At 41.6% G+C, this 18,166-nt stretch overlaps 2 protein-coding genes across 4 annotated transcripts in view; one reads left to right on the top strand and one right to left on the bottom strand.

Moving 5' to 3' along the window:
• LOC115003692 (poly(A) polymerase type 3-like) overlaps positions 1-18,166 on the bottom strand; it is a 981,812-nt gene that overhangs the window by 137,371 nt on the left and 826,275 nt on the right. The gene's annotated exons all lie outside the window — the stretch shown is intronic.
• Positions 1-18,166, top strand: part of ches1 (checkpoint suppressor 1) — a 59,196-nt gene that overhangs the window by 22,920 nt on the left and 18,110 nt on the right. For all 3 annotated transcript variants that reach the window (XM_029425586.1, XM_029425585.1, XM_029425584.1), the window contains 2 exons: positions 4,531-5,130; positions 16,875-17,026. In XM_029425586.1, the coding sequence (XP_029281446.1) occupies positions 4,549-5,130; positions 16,875-17,026 (734 nt within the window). In that variant the 5' untranslated portion in view covers positions 4,531-4,548. The remainder of the gene's footprint in view (positions 1-4,530; positions 5,131-16,874; positions 17,027-18,166) is intronic.

Below are 18,166 nucleotides of genomic sequence, written 5' to 3'. Positions count from 1 at the left end.
AAAGCTAGAGCCAGGAGACGCTTAGCCTCGCTTAGCATAAAGACTTGAAACAGTGCTAGCCTCGCTCTGTCTAAAGGGGACAATATCCGCCTACCAGCACCTCTAAAGCACACGTATAACATGTTGTATCTTGTTTGTTTAATTGGTACAAAAACCAAAATGTAAAAATGACAGGTTGTGTTTTTATAGGGGGTTGTGTACCAGAATATCTCTTGGCCAGGTGCAGTCACTCCCTGTCTTGTCCTCATTGTGAGGTTGCCAGGCAACCAGTGGAGACTCTGGAAAGCCAACTGGCTGCTGGTGGTGGCTTGATACAGTACACACACACACACACACACACACACACACACACACACACACACACACACACACACACACACACACACACACACACACACACACAAGAGGGGTGACAATCTTCTCATCTAACTTTCGGCAAGAAAGCGACTAAGCGTATTTCTAAGCGTATTTCCCAAAATTAAGCCAACACTATATTATATGGATACACTCATAAGAGCTGCGTATCATTCATGTCAACAGATCAATCCCCATGACAACTGTGTAAACTTTATCTGCAGATGAAGGCCATGTGATTATAGCTGAAAGCTCTGGGGAAAAAAGGTAATAAGTAGACCTTGAGTCAGAACTGTTTTGTCAAAGAAAAAGAAAAGTGCCCATTAAAAGCTCCAAGAGCCCAAATTACTTCTTCAAATTGATTGATTTGTCCGACCAAAGTATAATAAAACAAAAATTTAAAACAGCGAAAATTTAGATGTTGAAACTAAATTGTTGTAGATTATCATTTATCTGCTGTCACTTATAATAATGTGACTGAATATACGGCTGTTTTACTTGTGGAGTTTGAATTTTGAACTCAATTGCCACGGTAATTTTCTGCCTTTGTTACCTGTCCGAGTCTTATGAAACCTATATTCATACCGAGCATAATAATAGAAACAATCTGACTTAAGTGTACCACCAAGTGTACCATTTCCTCCAGCAAAGGTTCTTAACATCATAATGTTTAACTTGCACTATTATACAGTGACATTTACTATATTTATATTGAAGTAGCCAGTACCCATAGCAACGTCTGTCGTTGATAAATGACAATTTAATAATATTTCAACAACATTTATTGTCAGTTTTTAAATTTAACTAGAGCGATTATAAATAACAAGGATGTGTGAAATAAATGCTTAATTTTGTAAAAATTAAATATAAAGTTTATCTTGAGTTTTATTTTTTCTTCTTTTTTGTTAACTTCATTTCACATTTTAACAGTCTCAACCCATTTTCTAAGAAATAATCTCAGCACATCTTAATATTTGAACAGCCTCAACATGTATTTTTCTCTTCCTTCTCCTCTAACGTGTCTCGCTCCCCCACTGTCTCTTGTTCAGTGAGAGAAGTGAGTTTGTCCTGTCAGGAAGTCTGGGAGTTAGAGCCATTGTTCTACACATGTGTTGGTGCTCATTGGTGAGCCTCAAACGATATTTGGTTTAAATAATGTTCATAGTGGAGAAAGCTGCCTCAGAGCTGTATGTGGAGCCGAACATGGTCAAGATGTTCAGGGCTACTTTGTGCAGTGTCCGAGACCGTGTTCTGTCTCAAAGTGAGCCTTTTAATAATCGCAACGGTCCCAGAATAACGTAAAAGTTTGTTCATTCTTAATTAAAAGCACAATTTTCACTGTCTACTTCTCTGTTTTTAGAGCCATCCGTAAATGCTAGAAATGTTATAATTATCAATAATTTATTGGTTATAGGTCTGGATCAGGGTCTGGATCAGGGTCTGGATCAGGGTCTGGATCAGGGTCTGGATCAGGGTCCGTATAGGACGGCATCTGCGTCCGGACCAGACCACAGTCTGCCTGTTAGTGACCTCGGCTGTACGTGTTCAAAAATGGTGTTTTAAATGGAGAAAGCAATTAACTCTAATTGAGTGGTGTCTTTTTAAGTCCATGTTATCAGGGTGCAGAGTGCAATCAGAGCCGGTATGGTGATCGGGTCACAGAGGGAACAAGAGAAACACCGTGCAGATTCCAGCTGCTTTAAATCGCATTGGTATGCTCTGGCACTTAGATGCGAGAATGTATTTATAGGAAGATAGTCAGAGAGCGTACTTACAGTCCGATGCAAACACACACAAACACAGGGAAAAACACACTAAGCCAAATGTGGACATGCCAAACAGAGACGAAAACAAACCAAAACAAAGCATGCAAACACAAAAGAGATCCAGGGAATGAAGAAGACAGAGAGAATAGCACAGTCCCATCTGTCAAACAAATGTGAGGATGCTTCTCACATACACACTCAAATGCATCCACACACGTGCACGCACGCACACACACACACACGCACACACACACACACACACACACACACACACACACACACACACATACACACACACAGCAGGCATCATTTAGTCTGAATTTGAGCGATATCTGCGTTGTCCTTTAGCAGTTGGTCCTGAGGGGCCGCTGTAGAAGTTGCATGAAAGTTTGTTTAGGGCTGAGCAAGTGTGTTAAGCTTTATGAGTGCCCATGGGAGACATGGTGGCGCGCACACACACACACACATGCACACTCACACATGCATCTAGTTATACACACACTCAGGCACGAGGCTTGGGCGGCAGCTCGCGCTGGCCCCAACCAACAGTGAGGAGTTTGTTGTCATAGCAACAGTAAAATGAGATGACTTTACTGTCAGCCGTAATGTTTCATGGCCCCCTTGCCGCTATGGCAACATAACAAGGAGGAGGAAGAGGAGATGGAGAGAAAGAGAACATCTCTGCATTCCAGTGGACTCCTACCAGGAACAATGTCACTACGATGCCCTTACTCTCTTCCTAACAGAAACACACACCAACAGCGTGACAAGCCTGTCAAACACATGCATGAATACGCGCATACAAAGACATGCGCGCACACCTTGAAAAGCCTGTCAAACAGCCTTCCCACTTCGCCCATCCCTTTGATTATGCGCTCACTATTTTTCAGCTACGGCGTTATCGTCACCGGGGCAATTTGAATTCATTACGCTCAATGTCAATATTAGTGCAACAACGGCGTACCTCGGACAGGTACAGCTTGTTGAATGAGCGCGTCTGCTGTCAGAAAGTGTGAGGAGTGAAAGGAGAAGAGAGAGAGAGAGAGAAGGGGAGAAGTGGAGAGGAGATCAAAGACAAGCAGCTCCGCCGAGCGTCTCCTCGCGCCGCGGAGAGAGTCGGATGGAGCAGCGGGGTGACTGTATGCGGTGCAGCAGCTATACATCACAGATCTATATTTAGCTCAGTCCTTCCACTATAGCCTATCAGCGCAGTTAAGCAGAGTTATCAGCGCTGGTAGAAAAGTGAAAAGACGGGGGGGATAGGTGGACGAGAGGCAGACACGGGGGGGGGGGGGGGGAGAAAAGCGTCATAAGAAGAGGAGTTGTTTTGCTCTGTTGCCATGGTGACACGGCGACCGGGAGATGTAGCGAACTGACAGTTGTCACGGCGCAGCGGGTTGCCATGGGTGACAGCTGTCACTCAATCGCGCAGAGTGAGGGGACAGATCGGCCGATGATCACCTTGGATTAGAGAGTGATCGCACCACACACGGGCCAGCCAGAACATATCTGGTTGTGTGTCTGTGTGTGTGTGCGTGCATTCTAGCGAGGGTGTGCATTTGTGTCCAGACTCTAAAACATGTTCACACAGTGTGAGTGGAGCAGATTACGTTTAGCTGTTGCTGCTGCCTGGGTCCTTCTTCCCACAGCTGTCTGTGCTGCTAGAGGACAATCAAAGGCCTGGCTGTGAGCCTTCTGATTGTGGTGTGTGATACTCAGACTCGGTCCCCTTCAATTACCACACTCTGCCTTTGGTAACGAGAACAGAATTGCTCTTAAGTTAGGAGAATTATGGTCTGATTAGAATAGGGATAGATTTTAACTCCTAAATTGTTTCTTTCTTTTCTTGGAAAATCTCCCGATTGCGATCATCTCTGGACACCTGCTGTGAAACTAAATCTGACCAGTTAAATATTAATCTGCACTAATCTGTTCTCCTGCTGTAGAGCTGTCAAAGCACTGAAGTCCGACAACTATTAGACCTTTAACAGTGTTCATATGTTATGACAGCAACCCTGTGTAATGTCAATACTTTGCTGGCACGCTAGTAATTAGAGAGTAGTTGTACAAGGCAAGATTTCCTCAACCAATGAAGCACTAAATGTGCTGTCCCAGTCAGAACTGGATAGAAATCCTCAGAAAAAAATGATGATGTATACTTTTCCCCTCAGATCTAACGCTGCCTAATTGGGAATGTGGTCAAAATCTTGTTGCGTGTCTCCACCCTTTGGCCTTTAACAAAAATTAAGTCTTTATGTGAGAAGCTGACTGAATTTCACAAGCTGACCTCGTTTCTTTTTTCTCCTTTTTCTCTTTCCCTGCTCCTCCTTCTCTCCACCCCGTCGTTCTTCTTCCCCTCTGCCTCTTGGTTTTCTCCCCTTTCTCTTCTCTCTGCTGACTTCCTCTCCAGGAGTGAGCCCTGGGCTGGATGGGACCCACCATGCCCCCCAGTAAGAAGGCCCAGAGCCCCAGTAGTGGCGCCAGCGCCTCGCAGGGTATGAGCCCGCCGTACCGACAGGGGGATGCGGCCACAGCAGCATCCGAGGCCGATGCGGCTGACCTCTCGCTGTCCCTTTCCGCATCCTTCTCCAAGGCTGAGGACGAGGAGCTCACCAGTCTCTCCTGGCTCCACGAGAGCACCGACCTCCTCAACAGCTTCAGCCACTCGGGGCTGCGTAGCGTCTCCCCCCTACAGGACCCCGACGGCCAGCACCCGCGCTCGCCCTCCTCTTCGTCTCCCTCCCCGGACGACCCCCTGCTCGGCGATGCACACTCGGCGTACGACTTGGCAGCGGGAGCCAACAGAAAACCGCCGTACTCCTTCAGCTGCCTGATCTTCATGGCCATCGAGGATGCGCCAAATAAACGTCTTCCAGTGAAGGATATCTACGGCTGGATCCTGGAGCACTTCCCTTACTTTGCAAGTGCCCCCACTGGCTGGAAGAACTCAGTGCGCCACAATCTGTCGCTCAACAAGTGCTTCAAGAAGGTGGATAAAGACCGAAGCCAGGTAAAAACATGTGCATTGTGTAAAGAAATGTTGGATAATGTATAGAAACATGTTTATATTCCTTAAACTAACGTAGTGAAAAGTATGCCTTAAAACATGCGATGTGCTGTGACCTGAATGTGTTCTCTTAAGGTAAAGTTAACGCATTTTTTACATTTCATCTGCTTTTGGTCAATGATGTTCATTTTTTGATTCAGCCAAAGTGGAGTTGTTGACTGTTATCTGCTGAACGTGCATCAAGATTTCTGTGCGCTCGGCCAAAGATGTGTTGTCATGGAAAGGAAGGATACTGTACTCTGTATTGTGTCAATCTTTAAAAGATAGTGAGCAAAGGGCCGAGCAGCAGTTTAGCTAACGTTGACTTCAAAAGTGGAACAGTCCTCACTAAATATAAGGCCACTTTTGATGTAAGATTATTTAATTATTAAGCAGTTCCAAGTATCCCAGTAATTAAGTTATTATCTCACACAGTATATGAGCTATTTGATCTGGTTTTCTAGATGATCTCTTTGAAGTTGACTTCCAAGTAAAATATGAAGTGAAATACTGATAAGATATTTGTCAGTGGCACAATTAGGCCACCGTCAAACAAAGGATGTGCTCATCTTTATGATTCTATCATTTTAACTTCTAATTTCTTCAATGTAATCGAAATCAACATTAATTATGTCTACTATAATATGCCTAATATAAATATCTTCATTATCTTAATATCATTGTGTATGGGTGTTCTGTCCTGTCAAACCGTCCTTCCTCAGATACTCACTCAGATATTGAAATGTTCCAATGATGCCCAGCCTTAATTCAAAGCAAAGCGGGGATATTTTTAAATCCCTTTTTGTAAATCATATTCTGAACACTTACATTGTAAAATAACTCTTCAGCCATACAGTAACTACCGCCCATTATTCACTCTATCATGTGTGCTTATGACTCGTTTCACAGCCAGACAGTTATCAGCGGTTTGCAGGCATATCCAACTTGAAGTCAAACATATTCTGTATTTTGTCTACAGCTGTACCAGATTCAGCTTTATCAATAGTTGATGATCTCTGCTTTCATAGTTCTCTTTCACTCAGACGTTCTGCGCTCCCCCAGTGGGAACAGCATTTCGCTTTTGATTTAAGTCTTGATACAGTCTTTTATACCGGCTCTCCTATCCAGATTTTCCTCCATTAAATACTCCGGGTAAACGGGGAATGAATCCCTCACTCAATTAGTGCTAAATTAATACTGGAGGATTTAATAACACAGATGCCAGCAGACTTTAGATTTCATCTTGCCCGAGGGTGTTGGGGGTGGGGGGGACAAACAGCGAGGATCAATGCTGGCTTTGCGTGTTTAGCTGATTGAGATTATACCAGAGGATATGAGAGCTCTTTATGCTTTTCTTGACCAGCGTGTGAACCTCAGCTCGTCTGTGTGTGTGTGTGTGTGCGTGTGTGTGTGTGCGTGTGAGTGTGTGTGTGTGCGTGTGTTTGTGTGTGTGCACACCCTCACGCTATGCTGTCATCTGGCCCTTGACTACAACGCCGCAGAGTTTCTCTTGTATACATATCTCCATAGTAACTAGGTTGCAGTTGACATAAAAGTATGCTGTTGCTGTAGCAACGGGAAAACTGATTTGGCTTTACTGACTTAGGCGTGTGTGTGTGTGTGTGTGTGTGTGTGTGTGTGTGTGTGTGTGTGTGTGTATATGAGCTTCAGATGTGCACTGAGGTGCTGAGTGGGGGAGAATTAGTGTATGTCCTCATTTTGTGTTATATGCACATATGTATTTGTGTGTGTGTGCACGTGCATGTGTGTGGAGCAGCATGCGTAGAGGTGATTTTGGCAAGGACAGCCTGTCTTGTCTTCCTGTCACTGCACACTATTTAAGACAGCACGCTAATTAACCCTTCAAACCTATTCCCCTCTTTGTCTCTCTCGCACGCACACACACACACACACCTACTAACACACAAAGGGCACAGAAACAAACAAGTGCACACATACACACACTCTCAAGCACGCATGAATGCTTAAAAGGACTCACACACACATGCACTGGTGCCGTGTCGGTGTAGAAATGAGGGCACATCTCTGCAGACTCCTACTCTACCTGCCAAGCGCTGTGCTTTATCTGAAGCTGCAATTACAGAATCTCTGTAATTTCAGTCAGATTCCATTCAATGCTTTTCACTGCTATGGATATGTGCATGTGAATGCTCCACTTCCCCCCCGCTTTGCTTTTTTCCTTTACCTGTTTATGTCTTTTTGAATTGAGCATGCAATTACAGGGTCTGAGATGTTTTTTTTCTTTATGTTGCATTATGTTTTGCTCATTGCTCGTTGTGGAAAAGAAGAAAGAAGAGGGGTTTCGGTTAAGGGGAGGTCAAGTTATCGTTGTGAGTGATAGACATAGACACACACAGGGTCACGAGAGAGAGAGAGAGAGAGAGAGAGAGAGAGAGAGAGAGAGAGAGAGAGAGAGAGAGAGAGAGAGAGAGAGAGAGAGAGAGAGAGAGAGAGAGAGAGAGAGAGAGAGAGAGAGAGAGAGAGGCGGAAGCAGGGAGACATGGCTTACAGTGAACGCACCAAATCATATTTCCATCAATTTACAGAGGTGGAGATTAATATGACAGTGGCCTATTTGTTCCAGTGACTGTATTTCTGGGTCATATCCAGGCAGATGACAAGATGGGGACTAGTTTAGAATAAGCTCGCTGCTCCATTCGTGTGTGTGTGTGTGTGTGTGTGTGTGTGTGCAAAGTTGCATGAGAGAGTGTGCGTTCCACGGTTGCCATGGCTTTGTTTACAAACAGGATTCTTCCTTGTGCAGAATGACATGCCTTTAATGACAAGTGTTGTTGCCCTCAGACTTCTGGATCAGTGCTGAAGATCAGTGTCGTAACAGTACAACACACACACCCACACACACACACACTCAGTGATATATTTCTCAAAGCCTCTTATGAAATCACAGTAGAGACAACAGGCAGTTTTGTAATCTAAGACTCACTATGAAGTCTCTGTGCTGCACTTAAGTGTGTCACCTCTAACTTAACCTTTCCCCGCTCAGTTGAGAGGCACCCTTGATTCTGTTACGTTTTAATTTGGAGCATTATGAACTGTAGCGTCTGGAGTGAGCTTTGATTTGTCTGTCTGAGGTGTTTTTTTTGGCGCTCATTCCTCAGCCGCCGTTGAGTATAATTTTACTATGTTTTCTCTCAAATCACAAACACATGATTTGTCTTAAGGTTGACTTAAAGTATGCATGTGGAAGAACACTTGCATGTAATTAACAAAGACCCTAAAGCTAGGATCTAAAAAGGAAATCGATGTATGAGAAAGTAGGTTTGTGCTGGTGAGCTTCAGTATAATTATATTATTATATATATATATATATTATATATATAATTCTCCTCTAGCCTAAAACTAAATACCTTCAGCGAGTCTTAATGAAGACGTGCACCAAGTTATATTCATCCAAAATATCAGGATACTTTTGACCAAATACCTTGATATCAATAATTGTAGGGTTTACGATGCTTTCCCAAAAATATTTACGCAGTAAGATTTTTAATAATAAATATAATAATTATCAGTAATGTGGACATAATGACTAAGTGGGTAAAGGCAAATATTAGAACAGTCTGGAAAGTTCAGAAAATGACATCACTTGACTGTAATGCAGCCTGTAAAACCAAAATCTAAGACGTATCTAGTCATGAGGGTTAGAAACGTTGAAGACATCAGTGATATCCAGCCTTGTGGCAACACTTTGGGTTTAGCTTGAAGCTAGCGTTTCGTTATAGGCACAGTTTTGAAAAGGTTTTTTTAAGCTGCACTAATCAATACTTTGAAAATAAAAAGGGGTCAGTTTACTATATGTAATATGAAAGGGCTCATTCATGGAGACAAACCCACAGAGTTACCACCTGATTCTGGATTTGCCCTCAGTTCTAGGGAGCTTTCTTTTAGCATCTTTCAGCTCATTGTTTTGGTTCATTATCACATTTTTACAGGGAGATTTCTTTAGAGAAAAAACTATGATAAATCCACTATAGGCTAACTACCCACCCTAAACAGCAGACCGAGAAGTCCAACATTGTGAAGCTAATGATCCAGATATTTCCCTTAGGATTTGGTGGCGACCAAAACCGACATAAAAGGAAAAGACTCCAATTAAATGCTAATGTTGCATCTTGTCTGCTGGATGTGTACAGCAAATAGTTTGGTAACATGTTCACCATATCAACTTCATAAGGTGTCAATATGTCAGTGTTGTGTGAACGGCTTGTTCCGCTCCTTTTAAGTGGTCTGAAAATCAGTTAATACTGTTTTAATAAGCTATTAAAATTCACGGCTGGCTAAATTCACGATCTTTTTTTTATGGTGTTTGTTTCTGTCATTGTGAGTCATGAGTGTGAGGACAAGCCTTGTCGTCACATACCATTTGTGTAGCCTAAGGGAAACAGTTTAAACATCTGTAAGACTGGTCGTGTCCGCGGAGAACTTTCACGGGCGAGAGAATTATGCCACCATGACAAGCTCGGGAAGCACAGAAACCCAAAGGAGCTCACTGAAATTAATTGCTAAGTGACAGCGTATCATAGATGCTTTGGGAGTTGCGTACATTGGACTTGGTCCAGCTTGTGCCTCTCATGTAATCAGCGTTTTTACATTTGAGACTTTTGCATTTCTAATTATATTCCAGTCACAGATTGAAGTTAAATTGAGGCACATTGTGTGATCGGAACCGGATGGAATATTTTTCACAGCAGCACGATTGAGTCTTTGGGGAATCTTGAAAAGTCTTCAATGTTGGCAAATTACCTGCAAAGTTTTTGAAAGTTTGCCTCTTTGAGAAAGACACAGACTTATATCTGTGACTGGATTGTAATAGCCAATGCAAAAGACGGAAATACATACAGGAGAAGCGCAAACTGGGGCAAATATAGCTTAAATTAAAACCACATGGGAAAACAGGTTTAGTACGTTGTGGAAGGAAAGTCAATTCATAACACCTGTAGAAGAAATGTCCACTTATTAACCCGCTCCATTTTTCTATGAAGTGACATAAATATCATGTTGTCCAAACCTTGTATAACTTTCACACCCAACAGGGCCTCTTTGTCCGTTGTCTCTTTGTTGTCAAACGCCTTCAGCGAGAACAGAAATGTATCAAGCAACTTTATGCGAAGAAAACCCCCCTTCTTCTTCTTCTTCTTCTCCCTCTTTTCCTCTTCAAAAGCTTTTGTGTTCCTCTCGCTGTTAGAACATTTGCATCCTCTGCTATGATTCTCATCTCTCTACAGTCACGCTGCCACTTCATTTCTCAACAGACCTCATATTGTTTTTGTTCTACTGTACTGAATATCTTAATTGGTGTTCGTGTATCTGGTCCACGCTATGTATGTGTACAGTAAGTAATGATGGAACCCTGTATCACAGTGGGGTTAATACGAATTAAACACAACCAGGGTTGATGCTTTTACTCCGACTGTGGACGTCCATCATACAATTATAGGCAGTCGTAATACTTTAGATTGGTTTTATAGGTTAGGTCATATCGCACATGGAAATGCACTGGACAACAAAGCCTCTTACGCTGATGCCTCGCATGTTTCTGTGCACAGAGAGTGGCATACATCTTTTTTAATTTCATTTCATTTCGGAGTGGAAAACAAAATTTACTTTGTCCTCTCGTAATAGCCAATATGATCAGTTTAAATGGGTCTCTACAGTATATGGATGCCATTGTTAATTATGATAAAACTATCTACAGCTGTAGTTTCAGTGGTGGGAGGTATATCAGATGACTGAAGAGATATTGTTTTCTCATTATCATCAAACACCATAAAAAGACTAAAAGCAACAATACACCCATCTCTCAGTACTGACTTCCCTACCATGTCTACGACACTAAGCCTCAAACACATTGGTCCCTACAGGAAATGTTCATCTTAAAAAAAGCGGTTATAAATACAAAGTTTAATTTTCGTCGTTTTTAGCAAACATTACTCAAACAGGGAGAAATTGTACATTTCTTTGGGACTATTTTCAGCTGTGGATTAATACACATTTGGTGCTCTAGTGAGTATTTACAGCAGCACGGCGGTGTATGTGGGATTGACTAAACTGCAGTGGCCGTGTTCATTGTAATAAAGCAACATTGTCAATCAGTGCAACAGTGTGGCTCATTGATGTGTTTTAAATAGGACAACAATAGAGCTCTATGGCACAGAGGAATAAGATAAACCGGGCTTTACGCTCACAAGCGATCTTTGTTAGTAGCATTAAATGTTAGTGTTTCGTATTTTTTTATGGGGAATATATTGACTCTCCTCGAACCTTTAACGAGTTCAACATTTTGGGACATGTGCTTATTCTCTTTTTTTTTGCTGGGAGTTGTATGAAAATACCAATTTTACCCCTTTAATTAAATATCAAGCAACAGCCATTCCACATTTAGCTTAGCTTAGCCCAAAGACTGGAAACACAGGACTACAGCTCCATCAGAATCAGAAACACTAATTAAATTCACTAAATAACTAATTACTTTATTTATGTTGTTTGTGTAATGTGTAAACATTAATTATTTAAATATCAACCCCCCATAAAAATACAATGTGTAGTTTTAACATATGTTATTGTGTATGCAATAATAAACAAGCAAAATATAATGTGTTAATTAATGAGCTTTAGCAGTCTTTATGCTAAGCTACGCTAGTCGTCATAATGTAGCGCACAGTTGTATCAGTCTTCTCATTTAACTCTCAGCAAGAAAGTGAATTTCCAAAGAAATGTATATATAATATATAATGTATAATGTATATAAGAGTATATGATTGAGGATTTGTTAATGAATCGTGTAAACAGTGTAGCACTCTGAGTATTGCCTTCTATGTATTTCTGTGGATTTAGTTTAGTCTAAAAGGAACGGTCCTTTCCACAGTGTGTGTGTGTCAGGTAAATGTATGTGTGGAAAGATAATAGTGCACATAGGAATGCAGTAGCAGTAGTATAGTGTTACTAGCGGGGTCAGTGGCAGCAGGACTTTTTAATATCTCCCATTTCCAAGGGAGACCAGCCCCCACATCTTATATAACACAGGAAACAGATGTTGGCAACACACACACACTCACTCTCTCTCTCTCTCTCTCTCTCCACATCTCTCTCTATATCTGGTATCTCTGTCTCATTGTCTCTACTGTCTATATAGATGTTTCATATTTTTCTATGTGTTATATATGATAATATCTTCTATTATCTCTGTATGGATGTATATGTATATGTATATCTCTATACTCTATTATATCTCGTGGTATATCTATATCATATCTATTATATGTATATGTATCTCTGTCTCTCTATTCTATTATGTAATTGATATATGCTGTATATTGTCTGTCTACTCTCTAGTATATACTAGGTTCTATATCTATATTATACTAATATATCCCATATATACTAGATCGCTCTCTATCTCTCTCTCTACTCTACTCTCTATCTCCGCATCTCTGCTCTCTCTCTCTCCTCTCTCTCTGTCTATGCTATCTCTCTGTCTCTCTTCTCTCTCTCTCTCTTCTCTCTCTCTCTCTCTCTCTCTCTCTCTCTCTCTCTCTCTCTCTCTCTCTCTCTCTCTCCCTCTCCGCCTTTGTCTCCTCTTTCTTCCCCTTTTGTCTTTTCCTCACACTCTGACGTGTCCAGGGCAAGTTACAGTGTGTTATGTGTGTTTTCTCTATCATGAAAATATCTGTACATTTACATTTTATAACACCGAGGTGTATAAAAGAAATATTGCTTTCTTAATCACAACTACTACATACTTGTGTAGTGACACAGATACATATAATTAAATCCATTTATTTCAAGTGTAATATTGCTTAAACTTGCACTTTAAAGTCTAATGCGGTGCCAGTTTCCCACTGTGTGAGATATTTCTTAAAGTAGGGGTTAACATTTCGAGTTGTGGATTATTTGTTGTGTAATCCTGGTCTTTTTGCTGCAAACACTACAGAGATGTGACTATTTTCCAGCACACAGATGCATTAAAGAAAAGAACAAAAACACATGAAAATATTGCTGGTATCAGAGGAGTAAGACCAGATGGGATCAGAGGAAGAGAGGAAAATCACAAACACGGTTTCAGGTCAGAATAAAGTCTCAGTCCTCTATCACCTGCTTTTACGCTTTATGCATCCTATTTTTAAAATCTGTGTATCAAAGTTGAACCTCTCTGAAAACTTAAAGCCAATCTCTGACCTCAAATACTTTTTGTGATAATCGATTTCGAGACATGTTGCCTTTTTCCCAACTTCGCGAATTTGTGAGAAAATGAAAAGTCCATTTCACCTCCTCTCGCTTCCAAGCCCAGATGATGCCTGTTGCCAAGGCGACCGCTATAACCCAGGTGACAGACCCTTCCTGTGAGCTGTGTCCTGTGATTGGCCTATCCACATGGAGGGGGGGGGTCTACAGATTGAGCCTTTTGATTGGCTGGCTGGTTGGTAGAAGCAGGGGCCCGGCAGACAGAGATTCTGTAGAGAGCATTGATTTAATCGGCACACAATACGCACACACACACACACACATATATATATATATACAAACGGCTGGCGGGCTGGAGGTGCAAGGGGAAATTTGGCCCAGTGGGGGGTCACCTCTGTGAGAGCGAGTGTATGTGTGTGTAATATCATGCTCTCCAGGAGAGGCGTTGCTGGCAGTAATAGAAGCACTCCCAGGAGCAGACCACGCTGGGTAATATCACACTCCCTAGGGAACTTGCCATACACATACTCACCCCTCTTCACACACACACACACACACTCTCGGCAAAACACGGCACATATGGCTCGTGTTCAACACAGCTCACATACTAATGCAAAGATCCAGACGGGGGGGGGGGGGAACAAATCAACAGTGCACACACATCCTATTAGCTTCTTGCATTCTTACAAGGTCAGATGGTTGTAGTGAGCGGTAGCACAGATCCTGATTCACTAGACATCCTGGGATCAGGAGACACACTGAGAGACACTGTTACCACAGAGGCTCTGGATGCTCATCACTCATTAGTAATTATACAGTTTATGTTGTCGTACAGTATATCAAGCAATTTATCAAATCAAAAAGTTTAATCATTTTCATTCAGATGATTATTTTTTTTTTTTTTTTTTTTTTTTTTTTTTTATAAATAAAGTAGAACTTTAGGATGTGCCACGCGTACGAATAAATGCAATAAATGAGTGGGAAGATTTTTATTTATTTTTTGCATTTTGAGAATAAAGTCTAAATGTTGAGAAGAAATTAGAAATATCGAGAATGAAAACGAAGTTTCAAAATAAAGTTTAAATGTCGAGAAGAAAGTCAAACTTTCAGTTAGTGACAGACAGAAATCAGAGTTGGAAGATTTCCTTTGTTTTGCATTTGGAGAATAAAGTCAAAATGTTAAGAATAAATGTACGTTTCAAGATTAAACTCAACATTTGAGAATAAATAAAACTACTAGCGTTAGTTAGTGCATACTGTGGGTTAGGGTGAGCAACCTCGACATTTGGACTTCATCAATCATACTCCTGGCCCGAATACTCTTCCATAATAATAATAATAATAATAATAATACATTAGATTTGTATAGCGCTTTTTCTAAAAACTCAAAGGCGCTTGACAGAGTGAGTGACACAAGGTATCATAGGTATCAGACATGAAGGTTCATTCAAGTCAAATCTGGAAGTGTGCAGTAGGGTTTGTATTTCAGAAGTCGATGCTTTTGGTTGTCCTTTGCAGTTTCACTGACAGTAATGTACTTTGTTTTATAAAATAATATTTCATGTGTTTTCATGTTTGAACAGGTTGTTATGGGTGTCAACTCATGTACTAATGTTTGTGACATGACCATATTAGAGCACTTGCTGTCCCGGGTGCAATACAATAACGTAATAGAACCTATGGAGTACGCTTCAGTGTAGTTTAGTGGTTCCCTGCCTGGAGGTCAGGGCCTGTGACTAAAACACAGTGACTAAAACACACATTTAAGAGAGCTCCATACATCTCTTAAGTTGGTTAGTTTGTGGGGGTCTTGGTGGCTGCAGTTGTGGTTGATAAATGTATCATACTCTTACTCTTTCACTCCTAAATTGACTCTTTAGTACATTATGTTGTGTATTTCTTTGAAGATTGAGACATACTAAGAGGTGGCTAACTAAACCTGAGTGGTCAACAAGCTGATTAACGTGATATTGAAGGAAAGCATAGAAAACACATTTTCTGCTCTTAACAACTTGGTTTGGTTTCTCATGAATTACTAAATAATTTACCAGAAAACAGCATGTCTTCCCAGAAATAGTGTCCTTACAGTTTACAGTGAGGCCATGTGTAACATGAACTGTTCGCTGTTAAGCAGCCGGTGAAAGGATGTTCCATAGAGTTGCTTTATGGTGCATTATCATGACGTGTTCATATGTAATCTTGTAAAATGTAGTTTTGGTGAGAAACTTGGGCTGAATACAGATGTTTGAAGGAGATGTATTCACAGCAATATGAAATGTATATTAGTGAGGGGATATGACCTGTTAAACTTCCTAAAAAGAAAACGGTATGCAAAATATATTTTTTATTTTTTACTCTTGTATCAAATCGGTATCGAGAATCGTGGTATCATCTACTAAATTTCTGAAAGCGTGACTTCCCTATTGCCCAGGTTATCCTAGTCCCGTGCGATAGGGCTCAACAATAGGGACATTGTTTCTGCAAAAAAAAAACACTACTGTTTTCAAAATGTGGCAAAAGCATCTGACAGCTCTCAACCTGGGCACATATGAGCTAATGAGCTGCATAGCAAGACACCACTAGAGAAAAGTGAGGCTTTTTATCATTTTTTGAATCATTGACTGATCCACCAATGTAGGGGAAGCATTAAGGTGTGCATTTCTCATCCACTTCAATACAAAACGCTCGGTTTTGGAATCTGAATGCTCACATGCACATCTCTGGGATAGCTGACATTTCCCTCTTAATAGATTCATTGCAGTATTTGCAGAAATCAGAAGCCCTCAGTCATGACATATCCCCACCCTGTAGCCTGTACCTGTATCATATCACAGAGCACTACAAAGTGTTCTGAACATGAGGCGGGATGGCTTTAATTTTATATTTACTTTGCTCTCCCCCTCCTCCTGCCATTCTCAGCTTCTGCCGTACACAAACTCCAGATTTTGCCACGTTCAGATGACAAGGCAGATGAAAGCGCGGAGAAGGCTGTGAGAGATAGAGACAGGGAATGTATTTTCATCGTGGCCCGTCTGAGATCCCTTCCTCCTCTATAATCTATAGGCTGGTTTCACTCAGATTGGGAGCCGACAGCTTCATTAGGTGAGGGGAAAGCTGCTTTGATCTAAAAATACACATCATCATCGCCTCTGGAGTGAAAAAAGTTAAAGAGTTTCCCTGTGTCTTAATCAGAAAAAAGCCTCCAGATTTATTTTCTGGGGAGAGGCAGAGGATTGGAAAATATTGAGCGAGGTGGCATTGGGGATGTATTAATTCTTGTTCCTCCGAGTGTTATCTTCCTTGGGAATATGGGAATCATTGCTGTGTGTGTACAAGTTGTTTGAGAAATAAGGCTCTGGTCTTTGAGCTTGTGTTTGGGCTTTGGACTTGTTGGCTGACATCAGTGTGCTGTGCTGTGTTTGTGATGTGCTTTGAGGGGCCCACTGGCACTTCCAATAACATCTCTCTCATCTTTATTTTTCTTTCAGAGCATAGGCAAAGGTTCTCTGTGGTCCATAGATCCCGAGTATAGGCACAACCTGATCCAGGCGCTAAAGAAGACGCCGTACCATCCCTACTCGCCCGGCCTGGCCACCCCCTCCACCTCCCCACCCACCCTGCCTCAGACATTTCACCACAGGTAAGACGGATTAGATGATTGATTAATGAGTTATTATGACAAATCTTTCATTTCATGAGTTTTGATCGGATTAATTTGCGGGGTTAATTCTTAAACCCTTTGAATCTATTGAGAGCTGGGGCAGAAACTTACATACAGTACGTAGACGCTACAGCATCTCCACTTCCCTCTCGCACATTAGAGCTGAAACAATGGGCCATTGTGGCACGTACGAGTGATTTAACTATTCATTTTTAGGTATGGACAAAATTCCCAAATGATCTAGACGTGTCCTCTTTGCCATGTATTGACTTTATCCACAGCTGAAAAACACAAAGACTTGAGAATCATAATGCCTTAATATTATTACAGGTCCCTTACATTGAACTAAGTACAGGGACAGTCTCTCTGGAGCAACTCAGGGTTAAGTACCTTGCTCAGGGGTACAATGGCTGGTATTGAACTCCCGACCTTCTAGTGTTTTGTTTGGAAGGCGTACCACTAGACCACTAGGTCATCACCACCCTCACCACCCTTACCACCAATATGAATGAGTTTGGAATTAAAATATAATATTGAAATCAACTAAATACGCTTGGAGAGCGCAGACCTTCCTCAAGGCCGTGCCATGTCCCGCATACGTTCTTCTTTGGCCAATTGCTACCCCCTTTACCTAAATGTCATGAACACCGGGCCAGTAGTTTTCCTAATCCTGTTGACAAAACGACAAACAAAGTGAGCCAAAAACATAACCTTGGTGGTGGAGGTAACTAAAATAAACGTAATGAACGTCATCATCATTATGGCTCGCCAATTTACGTAGAGGCTTGAACGTTTGTTTTAGATTGAATGATTTTATTGGCATATTGTTGGCACCGCAGCGTGCAGTTCAATACTGAAGTTATTAGGAAAGTTCTCTCGCTCAGACAGCTCCACCTGCGTCTTAATGCAGCTCTCTGTCCAGTGTCATCCGATGGTTTAACATCAGCTACTCTACACTATTCTCTCGTCTAGTATTTCTCACGTGCTCCGGTCCCCTCCATCTAAGTCATGGACCGCTTGGCTTTTTCTCTAGCGTCTAGCGTCATGTTGAACCATCCCTTCTTTATTTCTGTTACAGTACGCAGCTGCAGCTGTGCTTGTATAATATTTTATTGTGTT

This window comes from Cottoperca gobio, chromosome 24 (genome assembly GCF_900634415.1).
Source record: "Cottoperca gobio chromosome 24, fCotGob3.1, whole genome shotgun sequence".
In the NCBI taxonomy this organism is placed as follows: domain Eukaryota; kingdom Metazoa; phylum Chordata; class Actinopteri; order Perciformes; family Bovichtidae; genus Cottoperca; species Cottoperca gobio.
Note: the sequence above shows the minus strand (reverse complement) of the source record. Positions and strands in the feature narration are given on the sequence as shown.